The following is a 27267-nucleotide window of genomic DNA, read 5'->3' on the forward strand; positions in this document are numbered from 1 at the left end:
CAGCAGCCTAAACAGATTGTGAACCCTGTTTCTTCCTTCTCAGCTGTGTTATATCCTTTTGCAGAGACTATCAGTGGTTTTCTCTGCAATGTTTGTGTTAAACTGTTTTTAATGGGCCATTGAGGATAATTGTGTTGGATGTTGTTTGTATATAGTGTGTAGTTCTCACCCTGGAGCAGATTTCGTGCAGACTGGTGGCGATGGCTTTGGCAGGGGTGTCACAGCGGAACACATGACATTTTAATATCCTGGTGTCCTTATCTCGCGCTACATATGCAAAATCCCTGTTTGCACACAATTAAAATGAAACACGATTAAACTTATATGTAAACAGCTGTTTAAAGCCACATTTCACAACCCATTTAAATCACATAATCTTGTGTTACCAAACAGAATACTGAACTACAAAAATTTAGAGGGTCACTCTTTTATCCATAGAAAAATGACTGGGCCATAAAAAGGGACTCTTGATGCACTACATTATTACAAAAAAATATTTTATTTTAAATAAAGTGCACATTGAGACTAGGAATGTGCATTAAGGAAATAAATAGAGTCATTTTAAATCAACAACCATATTAAACGAATCAATAAATGATGCAATTGAACAGACACTTGGTTATAAATATAAAGAGTTGTAAATGTGAGATTGTGTGTGTGTGTGTGTGTGTGTGTGTTTGTGCATATGCTAAGAACTGCCCTCAAAGACTGTGATGGATGATGTGCCCTTTAGATTTAGACGATCAATATAAAAACAGTTACTTAAAGAAACATACATCAACATTTCAAACAAACAAAAAAAATATGGTGTAAAATATAACCGTGGAGAAAAAACACACACCCTCATATACTATATGCAGCCAGGTGCACGTGGATGTCTAAGATGAATGAGTATCCCTATACTTACACCTCCAGCTGTATCATACACAGTATTATTATTTAACATTTCAGCTAAAAATAAACCATTATGAGCAAAATGACCAGCAACAGACTACAACCGGGCAATATGAAGAATACAAATGACAAAAGAGAAAATCAATTTACCTCTCTCTGAGTCCCGGAAAGCAGTAGAGTAAAAGATAATTAACATGATGAGAAAATACACACAATGATGCCCATTAATGAAACATGAGTAAAACAAATGTCTGCATAAATCATTCACAAAACAAAACTGTCACATTCAATTGGATGCAACAAAATATGTATTATGAAGGATTTTGTTTCATGAATAAGTTCAAATGTGTTCAGGTATTCATAACAAATAGACCATAAACAATTCCTAGGACAGGAACTGTATCTTATCAACTGATAGAACTTGCTGTGGACAGAATATATTAGTAAGAAAATGTAAATTTTCTAGTAGTTTAGCATTTTCCAAACCTCCACAATAAGACTAGCTTATTTCTAAGTGTGAATGTATGCACGTCTGAAAGAAAGAGAAAAGAGAGGAGAGGGGGGGGGGGGGGAAACGAAACCAGCAGGTGTGACAAGAGAATTTAGACATTTATCAAGATGCATGTGACACCTCAAAACATGAGGCTCTCTGTGTGCAGCCAGAAGAAGACATGAATATGTAACAGTGTGGTAATTAGAAATTTAACAGAAAGAGAGAGAATAAAACCAGATGAACTCAGTGTACTCAATAATGTCCAGAATGAACCCCAAGGCAGGTAAACCTGTTCAAACTGGGCTATGTAACAGGATTTGACATAAAAATGTGCTGGAGGGTCAAGGAGAATCTACAAGGAGGTACAAGGAACAAAGCAAATGGACCGAGAACAGAGCCCTGAGGTTCCCCTGAGGAATTTGAAAAAAGGCATGTGTTCTAGTTTGCGTGGATGTGTGGGATGGCATCAGAGGGAAGGCCTGATCTGAGGGAACACACAAGGAAGTTGCAGTCTCTTTCAAATGTGAACATCTCGCCGTGACCTAATTTAATAACGGCACACACAGTACTCCACCGTGCTATCCTCACCACAGTAAATGACAACAACACGTAGAGTACGTCCATAATTCTCTACTGAAATCTCCACCTACTCATCATCTACACCATCTGGAGCAATTCCACCCACTCCACCTTATAACTGCTCAACTATTCCTCCTTTCTCATTCCAATACATACTTCCACTGAAAACAACTCAACAACAAATGCCATGCTGTAGAAAAAAATGCATTACGTTTTTTCATGAATATTGTCTGAAGTTATAAAATGAAGTGATAGAGAGAAAAATACTCACATCTTCTCAATTAATGTGTTTTTCCTGCTGTAACATTGTCGTACCCTCTCCTCTTCTACTTTTCACCTCCTCGTCTCATCCCCTGCTCTGTTAAAAACATGCAGCTAGCTCACCTCTCTATGCTGGATCTCTCTCTTTTTTTTTTACCCCCTTCTCATTTTCACTCTCTCTCCTTCCATCCAATCCCAGCGTTCCTTCTACCCTCCCCCTTCTGCTTCGCTTGTCGCTACGGTAACCTCCTCCAGGGTCTTGGGAGAAAATGTTACTGATGGGCTTAGTGGAGTATTAGCATAGGAGGACACAATGATCACACACAAGCACATACTTACACATGCAGACTACACAATAAGTCTGAAAAAGCCCAGCCTAAAGCATGGTTCCTTTTGCATGAACATTTGAAGTACGCCATCTGCTGGTCAGAGTGTGGTACTGCTTATAAGCAGTGAGGCAAAACTGTGATTCAGCATCCCTGATGTAGTATGCTGCATTCCACCCCTGCATCATTCACACACACGGACACACACGCGCACGCACACACACACACACACACACACATCAATCAGCTCTACTGGGACTAAAGCAGGAAAAGTGCAGGTCTTCAAAATGTGTAAGAGATTCATATGCAACATTTGGAAGTCAAAAATACTCACAGCTACACATTTGCGCAGGCCCTATAACACTGGATTAAACTTTCATTAGTCTCTCAATCATCAATCTTTTATTTCAGTTCTCCTTTCACTGGGGTGACTTCTTCAATCCAGAATCATTATAATGACCTTTAGCGTGAAGGGACTGGAGGAGTATCTCAATCTCAGAATACATTAACACAGATACATTAAGTGAATCTCTAACAGAGTGTAATAAGTAATGAACGCTTGAGGAAAGTCACAGGTGCAGAGATGCTGACGTTTGCAGATATAAATCACTAATTAAAATGAAAATGTGAAGAATTCACAGCACATGCATCAGCCACTAGAACTGGGCAATAGGTTATACTGAATAGTCACAATATATTTTAGTGATATCAAATTAAGCATTATACTACAAGGATGTTGAATTATTGGTTCTGATTGGTTGAGAACGTTCTACGGTGTGCAATTATTTTCAGGGAAAAAAAATTCACCAAATGATTTCAGTTATTTCAAAGGTCCTTACAGACTACAACGACAAAAAAAACAAAACCCACAACGACACTGACTGAGTAAAATACATATAGTAAACAATAGTATAAAAACAACAAATTATTTCCCAGTTTTCTGTCACAAAATTATATTTAATTTTTTATGCATTTATTAGTTATTAAGGAAATCACGTTTCTTTCTCATGCTCTCTCGCTCTCCCACTCAAACGCACACACATACAAAGGACAAAAACTTGACAAACGTCTTGAAATACATCATCTGAACAATGTTTTGAGGTGTGGTAACTGTAGTATAAGTGGAATAATTGACTCCAGGGCCATTGAATTATTAGAAATTAATAATGCACACATGAGGTGTAACGTCCACGACACGTGTGCATTATTTTTATAATAATTCAGCGGTCCGTCGTCAATTATTCCTTACACATATATATATTTTTTCCTTCTTCTGTATTGTAGATGTGCCACTGATTTCTTACCTTGTATGTGTTACTGTTTTGTTAATTTGCAATAAAAAAAAAATAAATAAAATATTCCTTACATATTCTGTGACTGAGACAAACTGTCAGTTTCAAGTCTTTATTTTATTTATTTATTTATTTATTTTTACATTTTTGTACATTAAAATGTCTTAGCAAAAAATATTTTGTTAATATATATGTTTAAAAATTAATCAAAACTATATTACTAGGTATTGTTATATTGTTTCATATACAGGAAAGTCATTAAATATCATTACTCCTTAGTGATTATTTAAAAGAAAAACTGAGGAAAACATGTATTCATTATTTTTACATAAAGTTTTGCAGTAAATATTTTGAAAATACTTGGCAACTCTCGCTGATTGAAAATTATGTAAATGGCTGAAAAACAATTATATCATTATTTTAATTATTATTTATATATAGTATTTCCTTTTCCCAGCAATAAAGTATTGTAATGGTGAAATGTTCATTTACTTCACTTGCATTCAATAGCTTTTATAGGTCATTTCAGTATTTGAAATGGCCTTTATCTGATTTAACTAGGCAGAGAAAGAACTTACTCGAGGAGATTGAGCCAACATTTAGTGGGTCTCAGAGATTCAGCGAAACAAGTGCAGCAAATTATAAAATTAGCTCCTCGTAAATTAGACCCTGATGCTGTCTTTGGCAGCTGCAATGTTTAAACTGATATAAAATCCATTTTTGCCCCATCTGTGCGGTTTCAAAAACTCTGATATTTATAAAGAGATTTTTAGAAACACCTCCCATATTTTCATAAACACAGAGTTATTAAACATTCTGTTTTAGTCAGTTTATCTCTGTCATTTATTAAACATTTTATAATCCCTTAATCATTTAACATGTTCTCCTTAACTAACCCATAAAAATACCCATTGCCATGACAACCAGCATTTACCTTCCATTATCGCGGCCGACGCCCCACACACGGATGCTTGCGATTGGCTGAGAGTGTAGAACGCACCGATCCATCGGGTCAACCAGATTCAGCATGTTATTCTCCAGAATGAGGTACATATCCTTCCCCTGGAAACACACGCACAATGCCAGAGAACAAGAAGAGTGTTCAGTTTCAAAACCTAGTGAGCTTTCTTGCTGTATAATGCCTACATAGTAGGAGCGGGTTTACCATTTTGGGGGCCCCAAATGATCTCAGGCCCCCCACACCCCAACATTACGTAACATTTGCACAACATTATATTGCATAGAAGTAAGTGAGACATTTAAAAATCTATATTTATTAAACTGCATACCAAAAAATGTCTACACTTTTGTACTTGCTCCCTTAAGCTTTAAGATATAAACCTTCTTGGTTTTGGATTCATCAAGAGTCTTAATTTAGTACATTGTCTTCAATATTGGTACTTGCTTTTAGCTTGAACAATTGTCTTCTTATTGTGAAATATGGCTGATATTCTGATTCTCAAATATTTGTTAGTGTTTGTATTTTGTCTTTTAAACACTTTTAAAATGATTTTGTTAGACGATAACTGGTGATTAGTGCCGCCATGTAATAGTTTGAACTTCAGCGCAGAGAATCAGAGTTGTCGGACTTACAAAACGTAAATTCATCTTCCAAAAGACATGAAAGTGGCCGGTGAGCTGGGAGAAGGATACATTTTTTTAATAAAAGTAACCTATTTAGTTACATACGCAATGTATTTCTGACGTAAATAAAACAACGCCAATTTGGTTAGTGTTATTTCACCCAAAGATGAAAATGCCATCATTTACTCAATCTCAGTGTCGTTCCAAACCCATATGACTTTCGTGCATTTTCGGAACACAAATATGTATTTTTATTTTAATGAAATTTGGAAGATTTCTGTCCCTCCATTGAAACTCTGACGGTTCAAGACGTCAAAGAATCATGAATCGAGCAGTTTAATCAAGAAGAGACACGATTGCTTTAAATGAGCAGATTTAATTTAGGCTTATTCGCATATAAACAGTAATGAAAAATGTTTGCAGCATTCTAAATTTGGTTACGGAAGCAATGTTAATATGTAATAAATGAGGTCAACAGTGCTGCTGTAACAGCGGTCATCAACTGATTGAATTGCTTGGTTAGCAGGGCCAGGGTACTCAAACCTGCGGGACCCTATACCCATTTGCGTGGTGGTTAATAAGGCTTCATACAAGTAGCACTCTAGCCTCGATTTTGGTGTTCACACATTTTTTAAGCTAAAAACATATTACTATAATAAGCATAAAATGTATAGCACAAACAATTAATGGGTAAAAAAGTATAAACTAATCTTTTTGGTATTGAAATGTAAATATATTGTAATCCATGTAATTTTAGAGAAATAGCTCAACACAAACAAAACACGTAGCCATGTTGCTAAGTTTAAACTGTAATATTCTAACAAGCATAATATGCACAACACATGGAAACAATGGGTAAAACAGTGAATTTTGTAAATTCGACTGAAGTTTTTAAACTTTGCTTTTTGTATTGAATGAAATGTAAGTATATTATAATCCATTTCAAACAAATAGCACTGGTTAAGTTGCTGCTAATTTAAAACTTGATACTCTAATAAATCAAACTTTTTATTGCAGCTTATTTAAAATTGTCAGCTTATTTGTCGCATCAAAATTTTCAGTATTAAATAAAATTTCATTATATTTATCAATCAATGTTTCTCTTGCATCACTTTATTCACTCAATTTCTCGGCGAAGGATAAATGCAATGATGCCTGGTGAGAGAGATTTTGACCAAAGGTGTCTAAGAACTGAATCTAAGATACTGTCTACCTTATTAAAACACCCTTCGAGTACGAAGTGCACCTATGATGCCTTGAAATATTGCTCACATGGGCAACTCACTAGGTTTTGGAATCGATGTCACAAGCTACTATAAGGTCTAAAGATGCAAGTGCTTGTATGTGTTGGAAGTAATGAATAAAAGATCAGACCAGAAAATAAAAGGCAGAAGGAGAACAGAGGCTCTCTTCCTGTGTCCTGTCACAACACATTAAACTCGCTTTTTTTCTGCATGACATTTTCAGCTTTCCCTCTTTTCATTACTTCTATTCTTTCTCGTATTGTCTCATTTTGTCCCTCTCTTTATATCATCTCTTTTTTAAAGATGATTCAAGCCATATGTTTAGAAACGTGTATATTTTTTAATGAATATGTGTGTGCCCTGTTAAACAGATTGACACTGAAGATGGTTTAGTGCTGCCTACAGATCCATATAAATCTTAGTGTGGTTGGTCAACCAGGGGTGTGTTTCCCGCACAATGACATAACTCGCTGCTTAACTACCATAGTATGATGTTATTTTCCCAAAACCATATGCCGCAAAATGGTGTTCAATCACATTGGTTTATAACGTCACGCACGTGGTGGAGTAACAACTTATTTTAACTCATTTAATTGTTTGAGATCGAATTAATGCTGATGTTTTGATATAAATTACAGACATGGCATCTGAGGAATATTTCTTATTTTTCTCAGTTATTTCGCTTTATTTCCATACTTAATCAAAGGTTCTTACATAGTAGAGCACATTTGCAGTCTTCAAAAACGGTGCTTTAAATCTCTTGACAAACTATGTGTTCTAAATAAAAGACACAGGCTGTAATGAATGTCAGCTTGCTTATTTTGCAGAAGATACGGATTTGTTAAGTCCAAATGTGATGCAATTTAGAAACTATCCTTCTAACCATAGGTCGAGAGCTGTCGTTCACACCACACAACTCTGCGATGCTGTTAGCGAATGTTCGTTGGAACGATGGTTTCGGGAAACACGGACTTGTTGAACTGTGCTGATAACGACGGAACTTGCGACCAGTTGGCTTACGATGCTTTCGAGAAACACACCCCAGCATGGGTTCGTATAAATCTGGTTAACAATGGAAGTCTTGGTAGTTGTGCATTTTCACATTGTGTGTGTGTGTGTGTGTGTGTGAGAGAGAGAGAGAGAGAGAAATGTGTGTGTGTGTGACCTCAGTGTGTTTCCCTAATGTCCACCACAGTGACCCTCAGTAATGTGTGTATGTGTGTATATATATGTTAAAACACTGTGGTATCAAACGTTCATAGAATTTATAATCTGTTACACTGTTATTTTTTGCAATTAATTTAATTTGTACATTTCAATTTAAGTTGTTATAATACTTTGTTTTTATTGATGTCTTCACTATGCTATGTGTTACAAGCTTTGGCAATATTGTAATATGTACAGTCATGCCAATAAAGCAATTTGAATTGAATTGAATTGAGAAAGAGAGTGTGTGTGTGTGTGTGTGTCTCACCTCTCCCCAGATGCCCACAGTGTCTCGTATGTCATTCTTGCAGTAGGACAATTGACGGATGCAGTTGTTAACAGCGACACTGCTTTTACCTGGAGCCAAGTCCTCTTCTGCCATCTCTACCCAGCCGAGAGAGCGCACAGCAAAGCACTGTCATAAACACAAACCCACAGATTAAGCACAAACACTGTACACATAACCACTGCGCTACAACAACACACTTTAGCAAATGAAGAGTGTAGCAAATGTTCGACTTAAGACATAACAACAAGTTTTCACTGGAACAAGTACCATTATATAGTATTATGTTTATCTACTATACTGTGCATATATAGTGTATACTGTATATATATATATATATATATATATATATATATTATACTGTATCTATATACATATCTATCTATCTATATATATATATCTTTTTCCTAGAGTTATTCCTGTGGTGCCAGGATGCCCTTCCTGTCACAGGAGAATTTTGGATATGAAGCATACTGTTTATATATATATATATATATATATATATATATATATAATGTTATAACATTATGATCCATTTACAAAATTCCCCTACTCTATAGTGGAAGATATCTAGAGACTAAACTGATGAAATACCTCTTTAAATTTTTCACATGGCAGCTTCTAAGAATAGCTGCTGTTAAAACAAGTGAGAAAGAGAGAGCATTCCTACACATATGATCATTAACACACACACACACACACACGCGCAGGCACACAGATCAAACAAGAAGACCCTTTTTACTGGAAGATCTTTTCTTTCATCTCCCACTTGTTCCCCTCCTCCTTACTCATCTGTATCTCATCCCAAACACTCAAAGAGCAAATTCATCCATCATTCAGTCTATCTTCTTTTCTAACAATCTGTGATGATGAGGCTCCTCCATTATGAAAGTGTTTGTGTGAGAGAGAGATTAATAATAGGCACATTGTTGTTGCACTCTTTCAGTTTTTGATTTTAACTGCTGCTGAAAGAACAGATCCTCAAGAGGAAGAGAGAGAGAGAGAGAGAGTGTGTGTGTGTGTGTGGGGGGGGGGGGGGGGGAGGGAGGGTGGGGTAAATGGCAGCATGAATAGCAGATGAACTCTCATCTGCAAATTCAAACCTGGATATTACAAAATTAAGAGACAGTGGGATGCTTACTCTTATTCTGCGAGGACACATTCATTTCATCAAGAGTTACACTAAGAGATTTATAATGAAGCAAAATAATAAATGTCGTATTTCCCGTAAGTTTCTTTTCACCAATGAATCTTAATTGCATATTAAAATGGTTACTAAAGGAGCATGAGACTCTAACACATGTGTGGGCTTGTCACAATCATAAATGTTGTTTGTTGTTAAATGTTATTATTAAAAAATTATTAAATGTTATAATTCATAAATTATGATACAGCTAATTGATAAATTATTTATTTTTTCCTTTTCTTATTTTCTTTATTCTGCTTTTAATACAACACAGCAGTTTTAATACAACACAAGTTGCCCAAAGTGTTCTACAATCACACACAATTTCAGTAGGTAGAAAAAATAAAAATAGAAAAATATATATGAAGAGTTCAGATGCAAAAGCCTCTAAGTGCCATTTTAAATTTTCTTCTTTAATGATGATTTTTATCAAGCTTGTATATTTAAGTTCAGTGATTTCACTTAAATGGCAATGATAATTACCTATTAATTGTCATTTAAGTGAAATTACTGGAGTTAAATATACAAGTTTGATAAAAATCATCATTAAAGAAGAAAATTTCAAATGGCATTTAGAGGCTTTTGCATCTGAACTCTTCATATAAAAAATACGACACAGTTGCAAATGAAAAATCTTCAAGAGAGTTCACACAAATGATTTCTGAAGGATAATGTGCCACTGAAGACTGAGTAATAATGCTGAAAATTCAGCTTTGACATCACAGGAATAAATTACATTTTAAAATAAATTACAATAAAAAACAGTAATTTTAAAATTTATATTTCAAAATATTACTGTTTTTATTGTATATGCATTGTATATGTTTAAGTATATCTTTGATCAAATAAAGCCAGCCTTTAATGAGCATAAAAGAATGCTTTCAGAAACATTAAAAATCTTACCGACACCAAACTTTTAAATAGTGGTGTATGTGACAAAAAGGCATAACTGAAGGATTCAATACACGTGGAGCTAGCATACAACGAGATCAGGTAATAATTGCAACAACAAAAAAGAAATCTGCAGAATTATGATGGTGAAATGTGAAACAATTTTGTCAAAGCGATCATTTACCTCAAAAGTCAAACAGACTTTTTTGACCATTTTGTAGCTTAACAGTCATGTCCACCATCCACTTCCATTGCAAAGTAAAAAGCATTGTGGACATTTCTTGTATCATTTTCTTTTTAATCAGTGTAGTCCATTACAATTTTGTAATATTTTGTTGATTTGTTTCACATTTTGTGTTTTGTTACACAAATGCATGTGTATTTATGGGAGTCTTTTGACAGAAGTGATGTTGTTTAGTGCTTTACATTAACAGCAGGGCTCCACTAAGGATTTAACACACTATTATTTGTGTGTGTGTGCGTGTGTTTATTTAAATATAGTAAAAATCTAAAATACAAAGGTGTTTTTGCATGGTCTTGTTTACCCTACTACTACATTTCTCCAAGCATGACATGACATGAGATGCATGTGCATTTCTTTGAGAAGCCAGCAGATGGCACTCTATATCTAGAATTACATTTGAAGTTGAAAAATGTAAAACAGAACCACCAATTTCCACTAATATACAAACGGCGATAAAAAATGTTGATTAAATAATTAGTGCCAATCCAGCTACATGGTTAAACCACATTTATCATGCTTATTTCAGACAAACAATCTCACTAGCAGTAATGTACTCTAAATACACAGTAATGTTACAGTAATAGAGAACATCAAAGCATTATGTACTCTTAAACAGGGTTTAAAATGTAGTTTTCCATTTTATATTTCTATTAACTAGCTGTTTTCTATTTGCATTTCTATCGAGACAAGTCTCAGAAGAGTTTAGCATGGTAATGGATATGACAATATTAATCTATTTGGTCTTGGCAGAATAGATCTGCTACGCTCCCGCTGAGCAAGTACTGAGACTTGCTACTGCCAATACATACACAGACACACTGCTGCTGCACAAATAGCATATGAAATTACTCATAGCAGATCTATACAGATGGAGCTGGGGAAGGTGGAAGGTTTCAGAGAAACTGCTACAGCAAACACTGACCAACTATTTAAATGTTTAGCAACAAGCTCAATGACTGCAGATGCAACATGAACCAATCAGCTTGAGTCATGTAGTTAACAATGTAATTGTCAGCAGGTTGCGTTAAGGACCCATTAGCCTGCGCCATACAGAGTTTCATGTTAGAACTTGGTATATATGCGCCAAACAATTAGTCATTTCACTGGCAGAATCATACTTGAAATCTGTATCTTGCATCTGTCCAAAAAATGCACTATGTTCATTTTGGTGCCTTAATGGAAGGAACATTATCAACAAATAACATTCCATTGAGGGAGTGATTTGATTCATGTTTGTCTCTTACAACAGCAAGATACAATTTGACTTAAATCATATAATGTTGCATTTCCTAAAAATAAAACACCAAACAATTGGTAACACCAGCTCCATTATACAGTATATTATACACATTTATTACAGAGCTTGGTGAGTGTTAGGTTGAATCCTTTTCTCAAGGCTAAAATAAGTTCCCTGTAAGTTGTTTTCTTTGAATAGCTGCAGTATGTGCAGAACAAACTCGTGTGCTCTCACCTTGGCTTCAGGGTCACTGTTAATGCTGCTGGAATCTTCATCTTCCACAGGAGCAGGGTTTCTAAACACAGACGACATGCAATCAGAAGAGACATTTTACATCTCACTTTACTGTAATTTTATCCTCTCCCTCATTCATTTGTATTTATTTATTCCTTTCACACACCGTAGCTTGAGGGAGGCATAGCGGAGAGTTGCGCCTTCAAACTCTTTCAGACTGGGGTCAGGGTTTATTGTGGCCGCCTGTAGATCCTGAAGCAGAGATAAAGCAGAGAGGCTTAAACACGAGAACACAATCATACAGCAAAATATACAAATATACAGCATGGAGCCAGTGGGTTGAGCGCTGAGATCTGTGTTGATGTTCAGGTCACGCAGAAACAAAACAGGAAACACAGTTCCTGCGATGAGTGACTAAAACAAACTGAACTGAAAATGATTAACCAGTTTTAAATAAGACAAAGGTTGAACCCTGCACATTTTACAAAAGGAATATATTGAGAGGGTGAGGAGAAATGAAGAGCTATTGAGCAAAAGGCATTTTCTTAATAAATAATCTGCATAAACCTCAGTAAAGTTTGTTGTATATATCCAAATATTTTTTTAAACAATATATATATATATATATATGTGTGTGTGTGTGTGTGTGTGTGTGTGTGTGTATGTAAAACGTCTCAGGTTACGTCTGTAACCATAGTTCCCTGAGAAGGGAACGAGACGATGCGTCACTGTTACGCTTTTGGGAACGCCTCCAGCGTGACTGCGTCTGAAGCATCTATGTCAACTAGTCCAATAGGAAACATGACCGTCATGGGCGGATGACGTCATGACCAGGAAATGATAAAAGAGCACCCGGTGCAAACCGGCATTAGCTTCAGAAATTGCCGAAGCAAGCCGATACAGGGATGCAGGAAGTATGGCAGGGTGACGCATCGTCTCGTTCCCTTCTCAGGGAACTATGGTTACAGACGTAACCTGAGACGTTCCCTATCGAGGGAACTCGCGATGCGTCACTGTTACGCTTTTGGGAACGAGAATACCCAAATCGCCAGACTTTCAAATGCCTGAGTGTCAACCTGTTGTCACACCACCCTAAGCATTATTAAGCACATGTGAACCTGGGGCAGCCTCCAGGTCCAGGCTATAAAACCTGACAAATGTGAGAGGAGAGGACCAACCCGCCGCATCACAAACATCTTGAAGAGAGACTCCAGATAAGAGAGCTTTAGAAGCCGCCATACTCCTGGTAGAATGGGCCCTGACCGCCAAAGGGCAAGGCAGGCCAGAAGACTCATAAGCCAGAGAAATAGCCTCAACTATCCACTTGCTAACTGTCTGCTTTGAAGCAGGAAGACCCCTCTTGGGAGATCCAAAGCAGACAAATAACTGATCAGATCTCCTAAAAGCAGAAGTCCGATGCACATAATTGTCCAGTGCTCTCACTGGGCATAAAAGGTTCAATCTTTCCTGGTCCGGAGAAGAAAACGGTGGAGGACAAAAAGCCTGTAGCACAATAGGCCTCGGAATCATGGTGGGCACCTTAGGCACATAGCCTTGTTTAGGGTATAAGAATGCCTTGACCATCCCTGGTGCAAATTCAAGGCATGCAGGGGAAACCGAAAGAGCCTGAAGGTCACCGACTCTCTTAAGGGATGAAATAGCTAACAGAAACACTGTTTTAAAAGTGAGAAATTTCTCTGAAACCGAATCCAGGGGCTCAAAGATAACCCCAGATAAGCCTTCAAGAACAGTAGCCAGATCCCAAGCCGGCACCCTAGTACGAGTTGCAGGCCTCAGCCTCAGTGTGCCACGGAGGAAACGTGTAATCAAGGGGTCTCGACCGAGGGAAGTACCCCCCACTAGGGCATGGAAAGCCGCAATGGCTGCCACGTAAACCTTGAGCGTGGAAGGACATAGACCTGACGAGAAACGCTCTTGTAGAAACTCGAGAACTGTGTTGACTGAACAATTAATCGGGTCCCACTGGCGTTGGCGACACCAGGAAGTAAACACTTTCCATTTAAGTGCGTAAAGTTTCCTCGTAGCCGGAGCTCTGGAGCTTAAAATGGTCTCAGCCACTTCCGCTGACAGACCACTACTCATGAGTTGTGCCCCCTCAGAGGCCACACCCATAGTTTCCAAATCTCTGGCTGGCGGTGAAATATCGTGCCCCCTGCCTGAGACAGAAGGTCTCTCCTGATGGGCAACTCCAGGGGAGGCCTGTCGAGAAGATGAATGAGGTCCGCAAACCAAATACGACTTGGCCAGCGTGGTGCTACTAGCAATAGACTTATCCCATCCTGGCGGATTCTCTCCAGAACTCCTGGGAGCAGAGCTACAGGGGGAAAGGCATACAGACGCAGCCTCGGCCATGCCTGAACCATAGCATCCAGCCCCAGGGGGGCTGGTTGAGTGAGGGAGAACCAAAGAGGACAGTGCGTCGTGTGCTGAGACGCAAACAGATCCACTTCCGCCTGGCCATACACCCTCCAGATCTGCTCCACCACCTCGGGGTGGAGCCTCCATTCCCCCGGCCTCAGCCTCTGCCTCGACAGTGTGTCTGCTCCTACATTCTGGGCCCCTGGAATGTATACTGCCCTCAGTGAGAGCACTTTCCCTAGGGACCACAGGAGGATCTGGTGCGCCAGTTTGCACAGTGGACGCGAACGCAGACCCCCCTGTCGATTTAAATAAGAGACCACCGATGTGTTGTCTGTCCGGACAAGCACATGATGGCCCCTCAGATCTGGGAGGAAAAATCTCAAAGCCTTGAAGACAGCCATCATCTCCAGGCAATTTATGTGCCAGGAGAGATGATGACTCCTCCACAGACCCTGAGCTGAACGGCCTTCCATTACCGCTCCCCAGCCGGTGAGGGAAGCATCTGTCGAGATAGCCACTCGATGGCAAAGAGCTCCCAACACCGGACCCTGGGACAGGAACCAGTGTTTCCTCCATATAATCAAGGCTTGGAGACACCGCCGCATGATCTTGATCATACGAAGTGGGTTCCCCCTCGGGGAGAACCCTCTGGTCCTGAGCCACCACTGCAGAGGTCTCATATACAACAGACCAAAAGGTATCACGTTGGACGCTGCTGCCAAGAGACCTAACAGTCTCTCGAACTGTTTCACAGTGCGTGACTGGCCTAGCTTTAGCTCCTTTGTGGCGGAAAGGATAGCAGCTACACGAGCGGGCGACAGCGTGGCTCGCATCGTGACTGAATCCCATACCACACCAAGAAAAGTGGTTCTCTGTACTGGAGAAAGCACACTCTTCTTGGCGTTGAGCCTCAACCCCAATTTCTGCATATGTGCGAGAACGACACCTCGGTGCCGAACCGCTAACTGTTCTGACTCTGCTAGAATCAGCCAGTCGTCTATGTAGTTCAGAATGCGTATGCCCTGCAGCCTGAGCGGGGCCAGAGCTGCATCTACGCACTTCGTGAACGTGCGGGGTGATAAAGCCAGACCGAATGGAAGTACCCGATATTGGTATTCTTTGCCCCCGAAAGAAAACCTCAGGAACCTCCTGTGCTGAGGGAGGATGGAGATATGGAAGTACGCATCTTTCAAATCTATCGTGACGAACCAGTCCTCGGATCTGATTTGAGTCACAATCTGCTTGAGTGTCAGCATCTTGAACTTGAGTTTCTGAACTGAACGATTCAATAGACGAAGATCTAAAATGGGACGCAACCCTCCATCCTTTTTTGGAACAATGAAATAGCGGCTGTAAAAACCCGATTCCCTGTCGGGTGGATACACCTGCTCTATAGCTTCTTTCGCTAATAAAGCCTTCACTTCTTGCTCCATTACCAGAGCCTGCTCGGGGTGTACCAACGTGGGCAGCACCCCGTTGAAACGTGGAGGACGAGAACCGAACTGGATTCTGTATCCTCCCTCTATCATCTGCAGGACCCAACGAGAAATATTTGGCAGATTCCTCCATTCTGTCAGAAATTCTACTAGGGGAACCAGCCTCTCGAGGCTGGCCTCTGATGTATTTAAAACACCCAGCCCGGGGGCCTGGAACATAACGGCAGAAACCAACCGGACTGACTGTTTTTGAACCCCCCTCAGAAGGTTCCCGTCCGACGCAACGTCGAGTCGACGTTGCGCCAGACGTTCTCTGGCGACCACTGCGCCCCGAAGCACCAAGGGTGGCGGGGTGGGCAGAATTGTCCCCTGAGGACCCCGAAATGAACCGGGCACCGTATACTGAGGTGTACACTGGTTCACTTCGGTTGGGGCAGTCCTCACTGGTCTGACACCCGTGGCGTCAGGACCTTTTCTTTTGCGCCGAAGCCTTCTTAGCCTGAAGAACGGTCCTCAGATCCGGCTTCGACTTCGAAGGCTTTGGCTGAGAGTGTTTCGTCTGCCTCCAGTGTTTTTGTGGAGGTGCACGAGACGCAACACTCTCTTTTTGTTGCGCACGATATGATGAGCTTGACGGCTGGGGCTGCTCACGCCCAGCAGCCCCAGGGGGTTGGACACGGCGAGGGAGAAATTTTTTAAATGCCTCTGACTGTTTTTTAGCTTCCTGAAATCTCTCGACGACCTCATCAACAGCGTCGCCGAAGAGACCATCAGGATTAACCGGGGCATCTTTTCTAAAAGAAAGGAACGATCTCGGTCCTTTAAATCAGTCAAATTCAACCACAGATGTCTCTCAGTGGCCACCAGGGCTGCCATAGACCGCCCAATTGCTCTAGCGGTCTCCTTAGTAGCCCTGAGAGACAAATCTGTGGCCCGACGAAGTTCTCTAATTTCATCGGGTCCAACTCCCTCACTTTTATCCAAATCCCCCAGCAGCTCAGCCTGGTATGCCTGTAATATAGCCATAGAATGGAGGCATGCACCAGCCTGACCTGCTGCCGTATAAGCTTTGCCCACTAACGTAGATGTTGTTTTTAATGGTTTAGTGGGTAAAGCTGAGGCCTTCAGAGACGATACCGAACCGGGTGACAGATAGCTCGCGAGCGTCTGTTCAGCCCGGGGCATCGCCTCATAGCCGTACTCTTTCAGCCCCCTTATACCCGAATAAATATGAACTTGAGGGCTGAAAACACGTGCAGAGTACGGCTTATTCCATGTTCTTGATATCTCATTATGTAAATCGGGAAAGAATGGAAGGCCTCGTGGTGGAAGTGAAACACTAGATGAAAGAAAACGCTCGTCGAGTTTGCTTTTAGGACGCGCGTCCTCTCTTACAGCTGGCCAATCAATATGTAATTTTTCAACCGCCCTAGTAATCACTTCCACCAACTCATCATATGCGGGAGAAACAGATGGCGAGTCTTTTTCCCCCGTGTGTGTGCTTAAACTGTCGATGCTCAGTACATCTACCTCCTCGGAGCTAGAGCACTGAAGCATCGGGCTCTCTCCCCGGGCAGAAGGAACCGCAGCGCGGGCTTCTGACACCGGAGCGAGAGCACTGGATCGTTCAGAAAAGGAAGGCGATAAGGCCCCAGGACCCGTCTCCAACCCCTCTGAAAGATCCTTTTGCGATCCCCAGGAATGCATTCTCCGCGCTGCCTCGGCAGACGCGGGTCCTGCACCCTGAGGATTGCGAGCCTGGCCGCTCTCATCAAACAGCGCCAGGCGGGAGCGAAGCATGCGGAGCGAGAGATTCTCGCAGTGTTGGCAGTCAGCCTCCTCGAAGGCTGACACCGCATGCTCCATTCCCAAACAAATGACACAAAGCTCGTGAGTATCCCCACCCGTTAAATAGCGCGGGCAGGGAGAAGCACAAAGCCTGAACATTTATTTCGCCATAATTCCGTTTCCAATAATAATCACAGACAACAGTAAATAAGACAGACAGAGACACAGATCGCTTGCTGAGGCAAAGAAGCTAATGCCGGTTTGCACCGGGTGCTCTTTTATCATTTCCTGGTCATGACGTCATCCGCCCATGACGGTCATGTTTCCTATTGGACTAGTTGACATAGATGCTTCAGACGCAGTCACGCTGGAGGCGTTCCCAAAAGCGTAACAGTGACGCATCGCGAGTTCCCTCGATAGGGAACAAATGTTTTACCCAATTTGGCAATTTATGTTTGTTTTAAGCATAATAACAAAGGTTTACAGAGGTTTACAGAGATTTATCTTAAATAAAATACAATAAAAAACTATTTGAAAAAAGGAGAACATTTTGAGGAGAACTATAAATGAGTTTTGCAGTGCATGCAGACAAAAGACGAAATCCATGCTTAGAAGAAAGGTTAAAGGTCAAAAGGTGAGGAAGGTGTGAAGCAGTGCAGGATCTCAGACCACAACTACACCAGTAGAACATCTACAGGTACAGACTTTTCTTTGAATTCTTTTTTAAAATGCAAAATGCTGTTTAAAAATATGGCCTCAAATCACCTGCCATTGGCCAGAAAAATATATATATTTTGGACCCTGGGAAGAGCAGAACCAAGTTTTGTTCCAAGCGCAGTGCCCTTAGGCATTCTACTGTGTATTTGGTTCAATAAAAAACTGCCTGAGATACTAACCTTCCAGACCTCACTGTCAATCTTTCCCACTGCAAAATCACTCCATGGCTGTTTCTGCACCATTATTCACACACAAACATACAAACAAGGAGGACAAGGTTGAGGAGTCAAGGGTGGGAGGGTGGAGAAAGACAGGGTTGTTAGATCACTCAACAAGAATGTGTGTGTGTGTGTGTGTGTGTGTGTGTGGCTGTTGGGTGTTTGTGATTGTGTGTGTGTAGTATTTGGTTGTTGGGTGTTTGGTTGTGATTGTGTGTGTAGTATCTGGCTGTTGGGTGTTTGGTGTGATTGTGTATGTGTATTATCTTGCTGCTGGGTGTTTGTGTGTGATTGTGTTGGTTGTAATTTGATTAGATGCAATATGGATGTTGATATCTCACTCTCTGTTGCAAGAATCAAAGGAGACCAAAAATTTCCCCACAACAAAAGGAGTTGTTACCTTGTCCTCTTCCCGATGGCGTGTCTCAGAGTGTCTGTCCTTTCCCGGCATTATCTGTAGGGATGAGGACCGAGGCTATACACACACAAACATACAATACACATAGTTTTAGCTTTATTATGCATGACCAATGACCAAGACACTAATACATTCATTTAGCAAGGATGCATTAAATTAATCAAAAGTGTCTTTTAAATTGTTACAAAAAATGTAATTTCATATTTACTTTCACTTTCCAATCATCCAACATACAGTAAATACAGTCATGGCAACCTGTAACTATATTAAACATTAACCCAGCTCTATTTAATCCATGGCAACCAAAGTACTGTCACAAATGGCACTTCAAAACTATAATTTGTGTTAAATTAAGGTCTTATCTATTTATTCTCCACAACTTAATCATACTCATTATGAAAGCCAAACACCTAAAGAATGGCAGGATATATCCATAGAGTATTGTTCATACTGTAAAATGGGACACTGATAAAAATACTTACAAAGTAGCAGCTGTTGACAAATCCACAGGAAGGAACATTGCCGTCAGATGATGAGGAAGAGTTTGGGGACAGGATAGGGGTAGGTTCCACACATGAAGAAGACGGGACAGGGGCGGGGTCAGACGAGCTGTCGGAAGTGGTGCTGCCTGAACGACTTGACGCCCCGAAAAACACGTCGGCATGAGACATCGACTAGAGGAAAACAAAGAGACACATTGGTCAATGTGGATAAATTAACAATTAATTTGCTTAAGCTGAGTTAACACGTCCAGTTTTTGTAACCACAGGATTTTTACCTCGTGATCTGGAGTGGGCGAAGGCGAAAGGGAGCCCAGAGAGTGTTTGCGGCTGGCCTGGCTGGGTCCAGTTGGCACCGGATGGCATGGGGCGGGTCTCTCCCACTGTGTGGTGCCTGTTGGAATGTGCCAGTAATAAATACCAGCCATGTCTGTCATCATCTTCCATCCTGGAGGCAAATCAGGGTCTGTCTGAAATGACTGCTCCCCCCAGATATCTGTAAATGCAAATACACAAGGTCAGGTGCGGTCCAAACACCCTCTAACCAAGATATCCAAGACTCCTATGAGTGGGCAGTAGGACCAAAACCTTGTATGACGGCATGAGTAATTTTATAACACAATATGTATCACCATACAACTTTTATGTGAAGATGTATATTTATGAAGGTTTATTTATTATTTTCTTAATATTTGGAATTTGACTAATGTAAACCAAAATATACTATTAATCATAAATTAATATGTCTATAAATCTAATATTATAAAAGATCGAAATCAAAATTATGATTGGCAACTACTTCACATTGTCCCTAATGACACGCCTTAATTTCTTTTTTGTATTACATCATGATGTGTTTGAGATACATCAATCTCTGTATTTTTGCATTTCTCCATGTTTCTTAGTCACTCTTATGTGTAAATGGTGTGAATTAGTCCAACATCTCTATTGGTTAACACATTTCTACTGTAGTATGGTACCGCCATACTGCTTTCCCAACATATGGACACTCTTAATATGGAATGTGTCAAACAATTAATTAAAACTGCTGAAGCCTAAATAATGAGTCACCTTATCTTCGTGTGTTTCTATCGGATATGACATGAGTGCACTGTAATACACTATTATGTTGACATTAATAAGATTTTGTTTCAACTGTTCATTATTTATGGCACAAAAAACTCAATTTCGAAGAAAACTGTAAACACTAAAGTCACAGGCTTTTTTTTTTCCCTGTTGTGATGTATATCTATGGAAGCTTGTTTCCGCCACTGATTTTAAAAAAATAATAATAATTGCGACTTTTTATCTCACAATTGCAAGATATGAAGTCAGAATTGTGAGAAATAAAGTTGCTATTGCGTGTTATAAAGTCAGAATTGCAAGATATAAAGTCAGAATTGCGTGATATAAAGTCAGAATTGTGTGATATAGAGTCGCAATTCTGAGAAAAAAAGACAGAAGTGCGACTTTTTATCTCACAATTCTGACTTTTTTCTCACAATTGCGAGCTTACATCTCTCAATTCTGACTTTATAACACATAATTGCGAGTTTATATCTCGAAATTCTGACATCTTTTCTCAGAATTGTGAGATATAAACTCGCAATTGCGAGTTATCAGGCTAATTCTAAGTCTATTCCAATAGTTTAAATCTCACATTTCTGACTTTATAACACGCAATTGCGACTTTATATCACGCAATTCTGAGTTTATATCTCGCAATTGCGACCATATCATGCAATTCTGACTTTACATATCGAAATTCTGAGAAATAAAGTCAGAATTGTGAGATAAAAAGTCACACTTCTGTCTTTTTTTCTCAGAATTGCGACTATATCACGCAATTCTGACTTTATATCACGCAATTCTGACTATATCTCGCAATTCTGACTTTATAACACGCAATTGCGACTTTATATCTCGCAATAGCGACTTTATTTCTCACAATTCTGAATTCATATCTCGCAATTGTGAGATAAAAAGTCGCAATTATTATTATTATTTTTAATTCAGTGGCGGAAACAAGCTTCCATATATATCGGAGCAAAACAGCTTGAATAAGAAAAATTGTAGGATTGGACTTGATTTTATCTACCACAAACGTTGTTTGTTATTGATGCCATGTGAGTAACAGGCTGTTGGACCAGAGAGGTTATTTTATTTTATTTTGATAAAAAAAAAAAATACAGTATATATAAAATTTTAGTTTGATTAAAGGATATGGGGGGACAAGAATTAAATAAAATAATCATGGGCACAAATTAATCATTTATAATCAATACCGCAATATTGCATTCCAACATTGAAGATACAAAAATAAAGAATCATTTTGTGTAATTCTGGCTTAATTCTACCAAGAATAAAGGTCTTTTTCTGTGCAACTGGAAGACTAACATACTGTAAAACCTTTCTCTCACACACAGGAACTTGCTACTGTTCTGTCGGTCTTCACTTAGCAGCTGGGAATGTTTGTTTCATGTTTCAGATGTTAGTAAGAGCATTATTCACACAATGCAATCTGGGTGAGGAAAACCATACACACAGTAAACCACTTCAGTCTCCTCCTCACACATATGCTGAACAGATTCAAGCCAGGAAACACGTCCTCACCAAAACCAAGCTGTGACATTCAGTGTGTGTTTGAAAAACTCTAAAGAAGTTTTTCAAAGGACCTTTTGTAAATCTACACATAAACTAGGAAATCTACCTCCACAAAATGAATCTAGAAAATGACTAGCAACTAAAGAAACATTAACTGCCACATTGAAATAAACCAGCCCGAGACACAAATGAAATCTATTTCATGTTCGAAGTTGATGTACTGTTGTTTCTAAGCTTTCCTACTTATTCACTAGCCCATAGCATGAAAAAAACATCATGTCAAATAAGTAGGATGTCCGAATACACAGTATTAATGAAACTGTAGACTAAGGCTGATATGACCTGATATTAAGGGTGATATGACCAAAAATATTATCATACAATATGGATTTTTATTATATTTATATATTCATTAACCATTAATGGGGAAGGAAATGCTTTACACATATTCGTTAGACCTTGAAAATTAATGTAAACATGTAAATTTGCTTGTTCACAAATAAACTCCATAGAGTAGCTCCCTTTTAATTAAGGGCTCCATGAAATCCATATTATTTTGGGGGGATTCTGTGTTTTATGATTAAATACAAATTTATATAAACTTAACAAATGTAAACAAGCTTTTATCAAAAGAAAATATAGCAATTAACACAACAAAACATTGTTTTTTTTATTTTTAACTTAACTTTTTTGCGACATGCTCTGACTGGATGTTGTTGCATTTATTTCTGTTTTAGAAGATGAATCCATATCGAGGAAAAATGTCCAGAGCTTATCATCGTTATCAAAGTTAATTTTATCGCGATCACGATATGATATCTTTTATCGCCCAGCCCTAATGTAGACAAAAGCTTTCCACCGTTGGGCCAAACCATTCTCATTGCATAACCGTTCCATTTCGTGCCAATCAGACAGCCGATATAGATTTGGTTTCATTGTACACCGTAGGGATGATAATAGAGCTCTTTGGAATGTAATACAACTGCATCATGAAGGATGATCAGATATTTCTTTTAATTGTATTATTAACTTGCATGAACTTTGCTCAAATAGAGTGCTTGGCCAGCTAAAATGGCAGCCAGACAAAAGACAAGTGACCAATCCTGAGTGGCGACGTCACTACACACCTTCTATCAGCAGGGCCGCAAACAGTTTGCAATTGTTCTGTGCTGAACCAAAAATGGAAATATAACTGGAGCCGTTCGGCCCGGCAGTGGAAAAGCGGTTAAACGATACCCAAACGTGTACTGGATCTGTTCTGAAAAGTTGCTGACAGTGGACACTTTGCTATCCCATTCGATTCGAAAAGGCAAACCAATGTCAAGGAAATGTAAGTGTACATGCTATAGGTACTAAGAAAGTTGTTCTTCATTCCTAGTAATTTGTTGACGTGTTGAAAGTCACACAGGTCAAAGAGGTGAGTCAACATGGTAGACATGGTAGTATCTCCTTGAATAGTCCACGTTAAAATCTCATTGGTCCAAAATCCCACTCCACATAGCTGTATTGAACACCAAAGGTGCGATCAAATTATCACTTTTTTTTGCAGGCGAAATTTAAATCAGAATCCCTGTGATTTCAATCAATTGAGGGCAGAAGATTTCTCCACAAAAAAGAGTTCAAGTTGGTTACCGCAATATATAACCTTCAGAAAGTAGCTTTGTTGGAAAGTGACTTCTGTGTGAGAGATGTTTTACACATTGCATTCTTGAAAATTACCATTTTTAGGCCACAAATACTTTTTTTTCGCTAATGTGACTGTGCCAAATAAAAATACAAAAAGATGTTCTAAAACTTCTTCCCTCATCTTCATTTATAAGGTACGACAAACATGAAGTATAAATTGATATATTACTACTATGATTTTTATTTATATCTAAATTAGATTTTATTTTTATTTTTCCATATTTTATTTGAGTATTTTTTGTGTTTTGTCATTTTTATTATTTTACTTGTCATATTTTATTATTGTTTTGAAATTTGAAAACATGTCTACATTCATTTTTATTTCAGTTTTAGTTTTCAGCTATTTTAGCAGCCTAAATTAAGTTAACCTAAATTAACCATGACATCTAGCTGAAATAAAATGTTTTTTTTAACATTTTATATAGTTAACATTGATTTTCTTCCAAATAACGAAAACGTTTTTATGGATTTAGTTTTAGTTAACTATGAGAAATAGTATCACTGTGTGTTGAAGAAGAAAGCTTGAGTTGAGTCGCCTCACTGTTGTTCTCGGGTATGTTGGCACTGCAGTACAGGAGCTGTAGTGTTCTGAGTATTATTCCAAGGTGCATTATGGGACTTGTAGTCCCTGATATAAGTGGGTCACTACAGCTGCCTGAAAACCTCATTGCAGAGACAAAAAAAACCTTCATCCAGATTCAAATACAAAGAAATACAGACAATAATCAGGTTGGCATTTAATGATTTTGAGGTTTTTTTTCGGCAAAAAATAACAGCAGCTACTTCATTTTAAACACAGGTAAACAGTGTGCTGGCTTATACTATAGTTTCAATCCTAAACCTAGTTTTCTATGCTAGATTTAACATTCGACCCACTTTCGATAATGTCTGTCTCTTTCTGCATTCTCTAAAAGCATGTGGCGGGCAGAGGGGGAGGGGAGGACAGCTGTAAAATTCATGCCCACACGCACACACGGACGGACCCAAGTGCCATGAACATATGCACAAACTTTAGAATTCACCACACAGCTCGTGACACCCTTCACTGCATCCTCCCTCCTTCCTTATCTCTCTTCTCCGCCTGCATTTATGAGCATGCACACGCAACGGAGACGCGTAGCTACATGCGCAGCACTGACTCACAACCAGACACACCGACACACGGTACCTACCCTCGTAATTCACTATAACAATGGCCAACATGTAGTCTTTACCCAGCATCATGACTGAGCAGCCGCAAGAAGAGAGGATGACATGAGAAGAGAGAGGAAAGCAGAGGTAGAGGCGACGAGAAACAGAGGGGGCGAGCGACTGATGGAGAAAGGGAGAGGGAGAGACGGGGTGGGTGAGAATGCGAGAGCAACCGACAGACTCTGTTTATATGCTGTTTATTTCTATATCTAAATCTTGCAGGAAGAGATATATCGGCTTCCTGTCAATCCGGCACACGCAATTGGTCACTAGGCCAATCAAACCCACCTCTTTTGCAGAACGATCTGTCACCCCGGCAACCCCAAGATAATTTTTCCTACAGCGTCACCCAACGTGTGGTCATGTAACCTTGGTATGACAAGACAGAAATGGTGGTAGAGAGATGAGATGAATGTGCAGGAATTGTGAATGTGCATCATAGTCTGCTGCGGAGATCCCAGCTAACATCTGGGTGTAAAACCAGTTCGCAGCTGTCCATTACCCACCATGCTGGCTGAACAGACCTGCCACACACCTGTGAGGTTTTCCTGTCTACTGAGAGAGATATTGACAGACCCTGTGACAGTGGTGAGACTCCTTACCACAGAAACAGCCATTTTGACTCACCCCAGTGATATTACAAAAAAGAAAAAAATCAGCGCAATTTAATATCATTGTAAAAAACATGTACAACATGGGTTGCATGTATAGTTCACTTCACCCCAAAATAAAAATGATTTACACATCCTAATTTTGTTCCAAACCACAGCATGTGAGCGAGGCGGAGCGGTGTGACGCTCTGCTCAATATTCCACTCTATGCCATTGCGCTCCATTCAATCGCTCGTGTCGTGGCCCAAGCAAACGCTCCACTCATGTACCGCTCACGTTTGCACAGATCCCGCTCAAAATTACATTTTTATGTACAAATGTATTTGTGTTTGTAATGAAAAAGAAACAGTTCATTAACAGTATCACTGCAAAGGTATTTCAAACCTCTTTTTACACCTAAGCAAATAATAAAAAATAAAAAAAACTTTGTTTAGTATATCACAAAATGAATTTTTGCAACTCCACACTATCTTTCAATTCCTTATTTTCCATAGTTCTTAACTTTGATTGGTAACAATTTACTTACACTAACATGACACTTTCATAACCATGACATGACATAGGATTTATGCATGTTTATGACAACTGCCATCAAGTGTCTTTCACTCAATAATGACATTTTGAATGCAAGTATGACACTGTATAAGATGACATTGTTATGACATATTGACATAAATCATAACATCATAACCTGTCAGTGTCTTTGTCATGACAACTTGACATAAAACGTCTCGGTTACGTATGTAACCCTCGTTCCCTGAGTAGGGAACGGAGACGTTACGTCAGAAGTGACGGAGATTGGGGGTTTCGCATAGAAAGCCAATCCTCTTCGAGTATTAAAACACGAGCCAATGGCATGCAATGCCTTGGGGCTGCGGAAATTTGCATAGCGTACTCCGCCCTACTCCGTGAGTATAAAAGGAGGAAGTGAACGCAACCGCAGTATGTCTTCGCTGAGGAGCCAAGACTGAACTCGGCATCTACCCAGCGATACAGCAGAAGTGGCAGGGAGACGTAACGTCTCCGTTCCCTACTCAGGGAACGAGGGTTACATACGTAACCGAGACGTTCCCTTTCGTAGTCACTTCGAGTTACGTCAGAAGTGACGGAGATTGGGGGTCTGTGCCATCACGCCAACTTCAGGCTGTCTTCCAGTGCCCTGCGAAAGTCTGAACCCCCGAGCCTTACCTGTTTTCCTTAGGGGATCCGACTTAGACACAGGATTACCAAGGTACACTGGGAAACATATCCCGAAGGGGACATGCTACCCGCTGCCTACCGAAGGGAGGACTTACGAATACACATATGGCCACATAGGAACACATATGGAATCACTGGAGCACCAACCGCAGGTGGCTACTAATTCAGCTCCAGGGGTGGCAGATGGCTTGCCAAGGGAAGACACATGCTCAGAGAGGCTTACAGTGGATAATACACATGAGACGGTTACCAAGGGGGAACCGTACGCATGGAGGCACCTAGCCAGCATCCAGAGCCACAGCAGTGGTGCCCGCATCGTCGGTGCTGGAGGACTCAAGGCTTCAATGGAAGAACTGAGGAAATATCGCACTTATCCAGTCCGGGGAGTGGAGTGGCGAGCAAGCGAAGACACCTGAGCGGATCCAGAACTGGCCGAAACGAGTACGTGAGAGGATACCGGCTCAATTCGCAGATTATAGAATCTGGCGAAGGTGTTGGGTGTCGCCCAGCCTGCAGCTCTGCAGATGTCTGTTAGCGAGGCGCCGTGCGCTAAAGCCCA

At 39.9% G+C, this 27267-nt stretch overlaps 1 protein-coding gene and 1 pseudogene across 7 annotated transcripts in view; both read right to left on the reverse strand.

Moving 5' to 3' along the window:
- Positions 1–27267, reverse strand: part of apbb2b (amyloid beta precursor protein binding family B member 2b) — a 71176-nt gene that overhangs the window by 9265 nt on the left and 34644 nt on the right. For 6 of the 7 annotated variants that reach the window (XM_089132361.1, XM_039692469.2, XM_089132364.1 and 3 more), the window contains 9 exons: positions 19695–19912; positions 19399–19590; positions 18899–18973; positions 18460–18513; positions 12124–12209; positions 11958–12018; positions 8148–8294; positions 4780–4907; positions 170–284 (listed from right to left, as the gene is read on the reverse strand). In XM_089132361.1, coding sequence (XP_088988487.1) covers positions 170–284; positions 4780–4907; positions 8148–8294; positions 11958–12018; positions 12124–12209; positions 18460–18513; positions 18899–18973; positions 19399–19590; positions 19695–19912 — 1076 coding nt within the window. The remainder of the gene's footprint in view (positions 1–169; positions 285–4779; positions 4908–8147; positions 8295–11957; positions 12019–12123; positions 12210–18459; positions 18514–18898; positions 18974–19398; positions 19591–19694; positions 19913–27267) is intronic. The other variant, XM_089132365.1, reaches the window with a different exon arrangement.
- Positions 16725–17722, reverse strand: LOC148978743 (uncharacterized; annotated as a pseudogene).

The sequence above is a fragment of the Pimephales promelas genome, chromosome 6 (assembly GCF_988280905.1).
Source record: "Pimephales promelas chromosome 6, fPimPro1.hap1.1, whole genome shotgun sequence".
Lineage (NCBI taxonomy): Eukaryota > Metazoa > Chordata > Actinopteri > Cypriniformes > Leuciscidae > Pimephales > Pimephales promelas.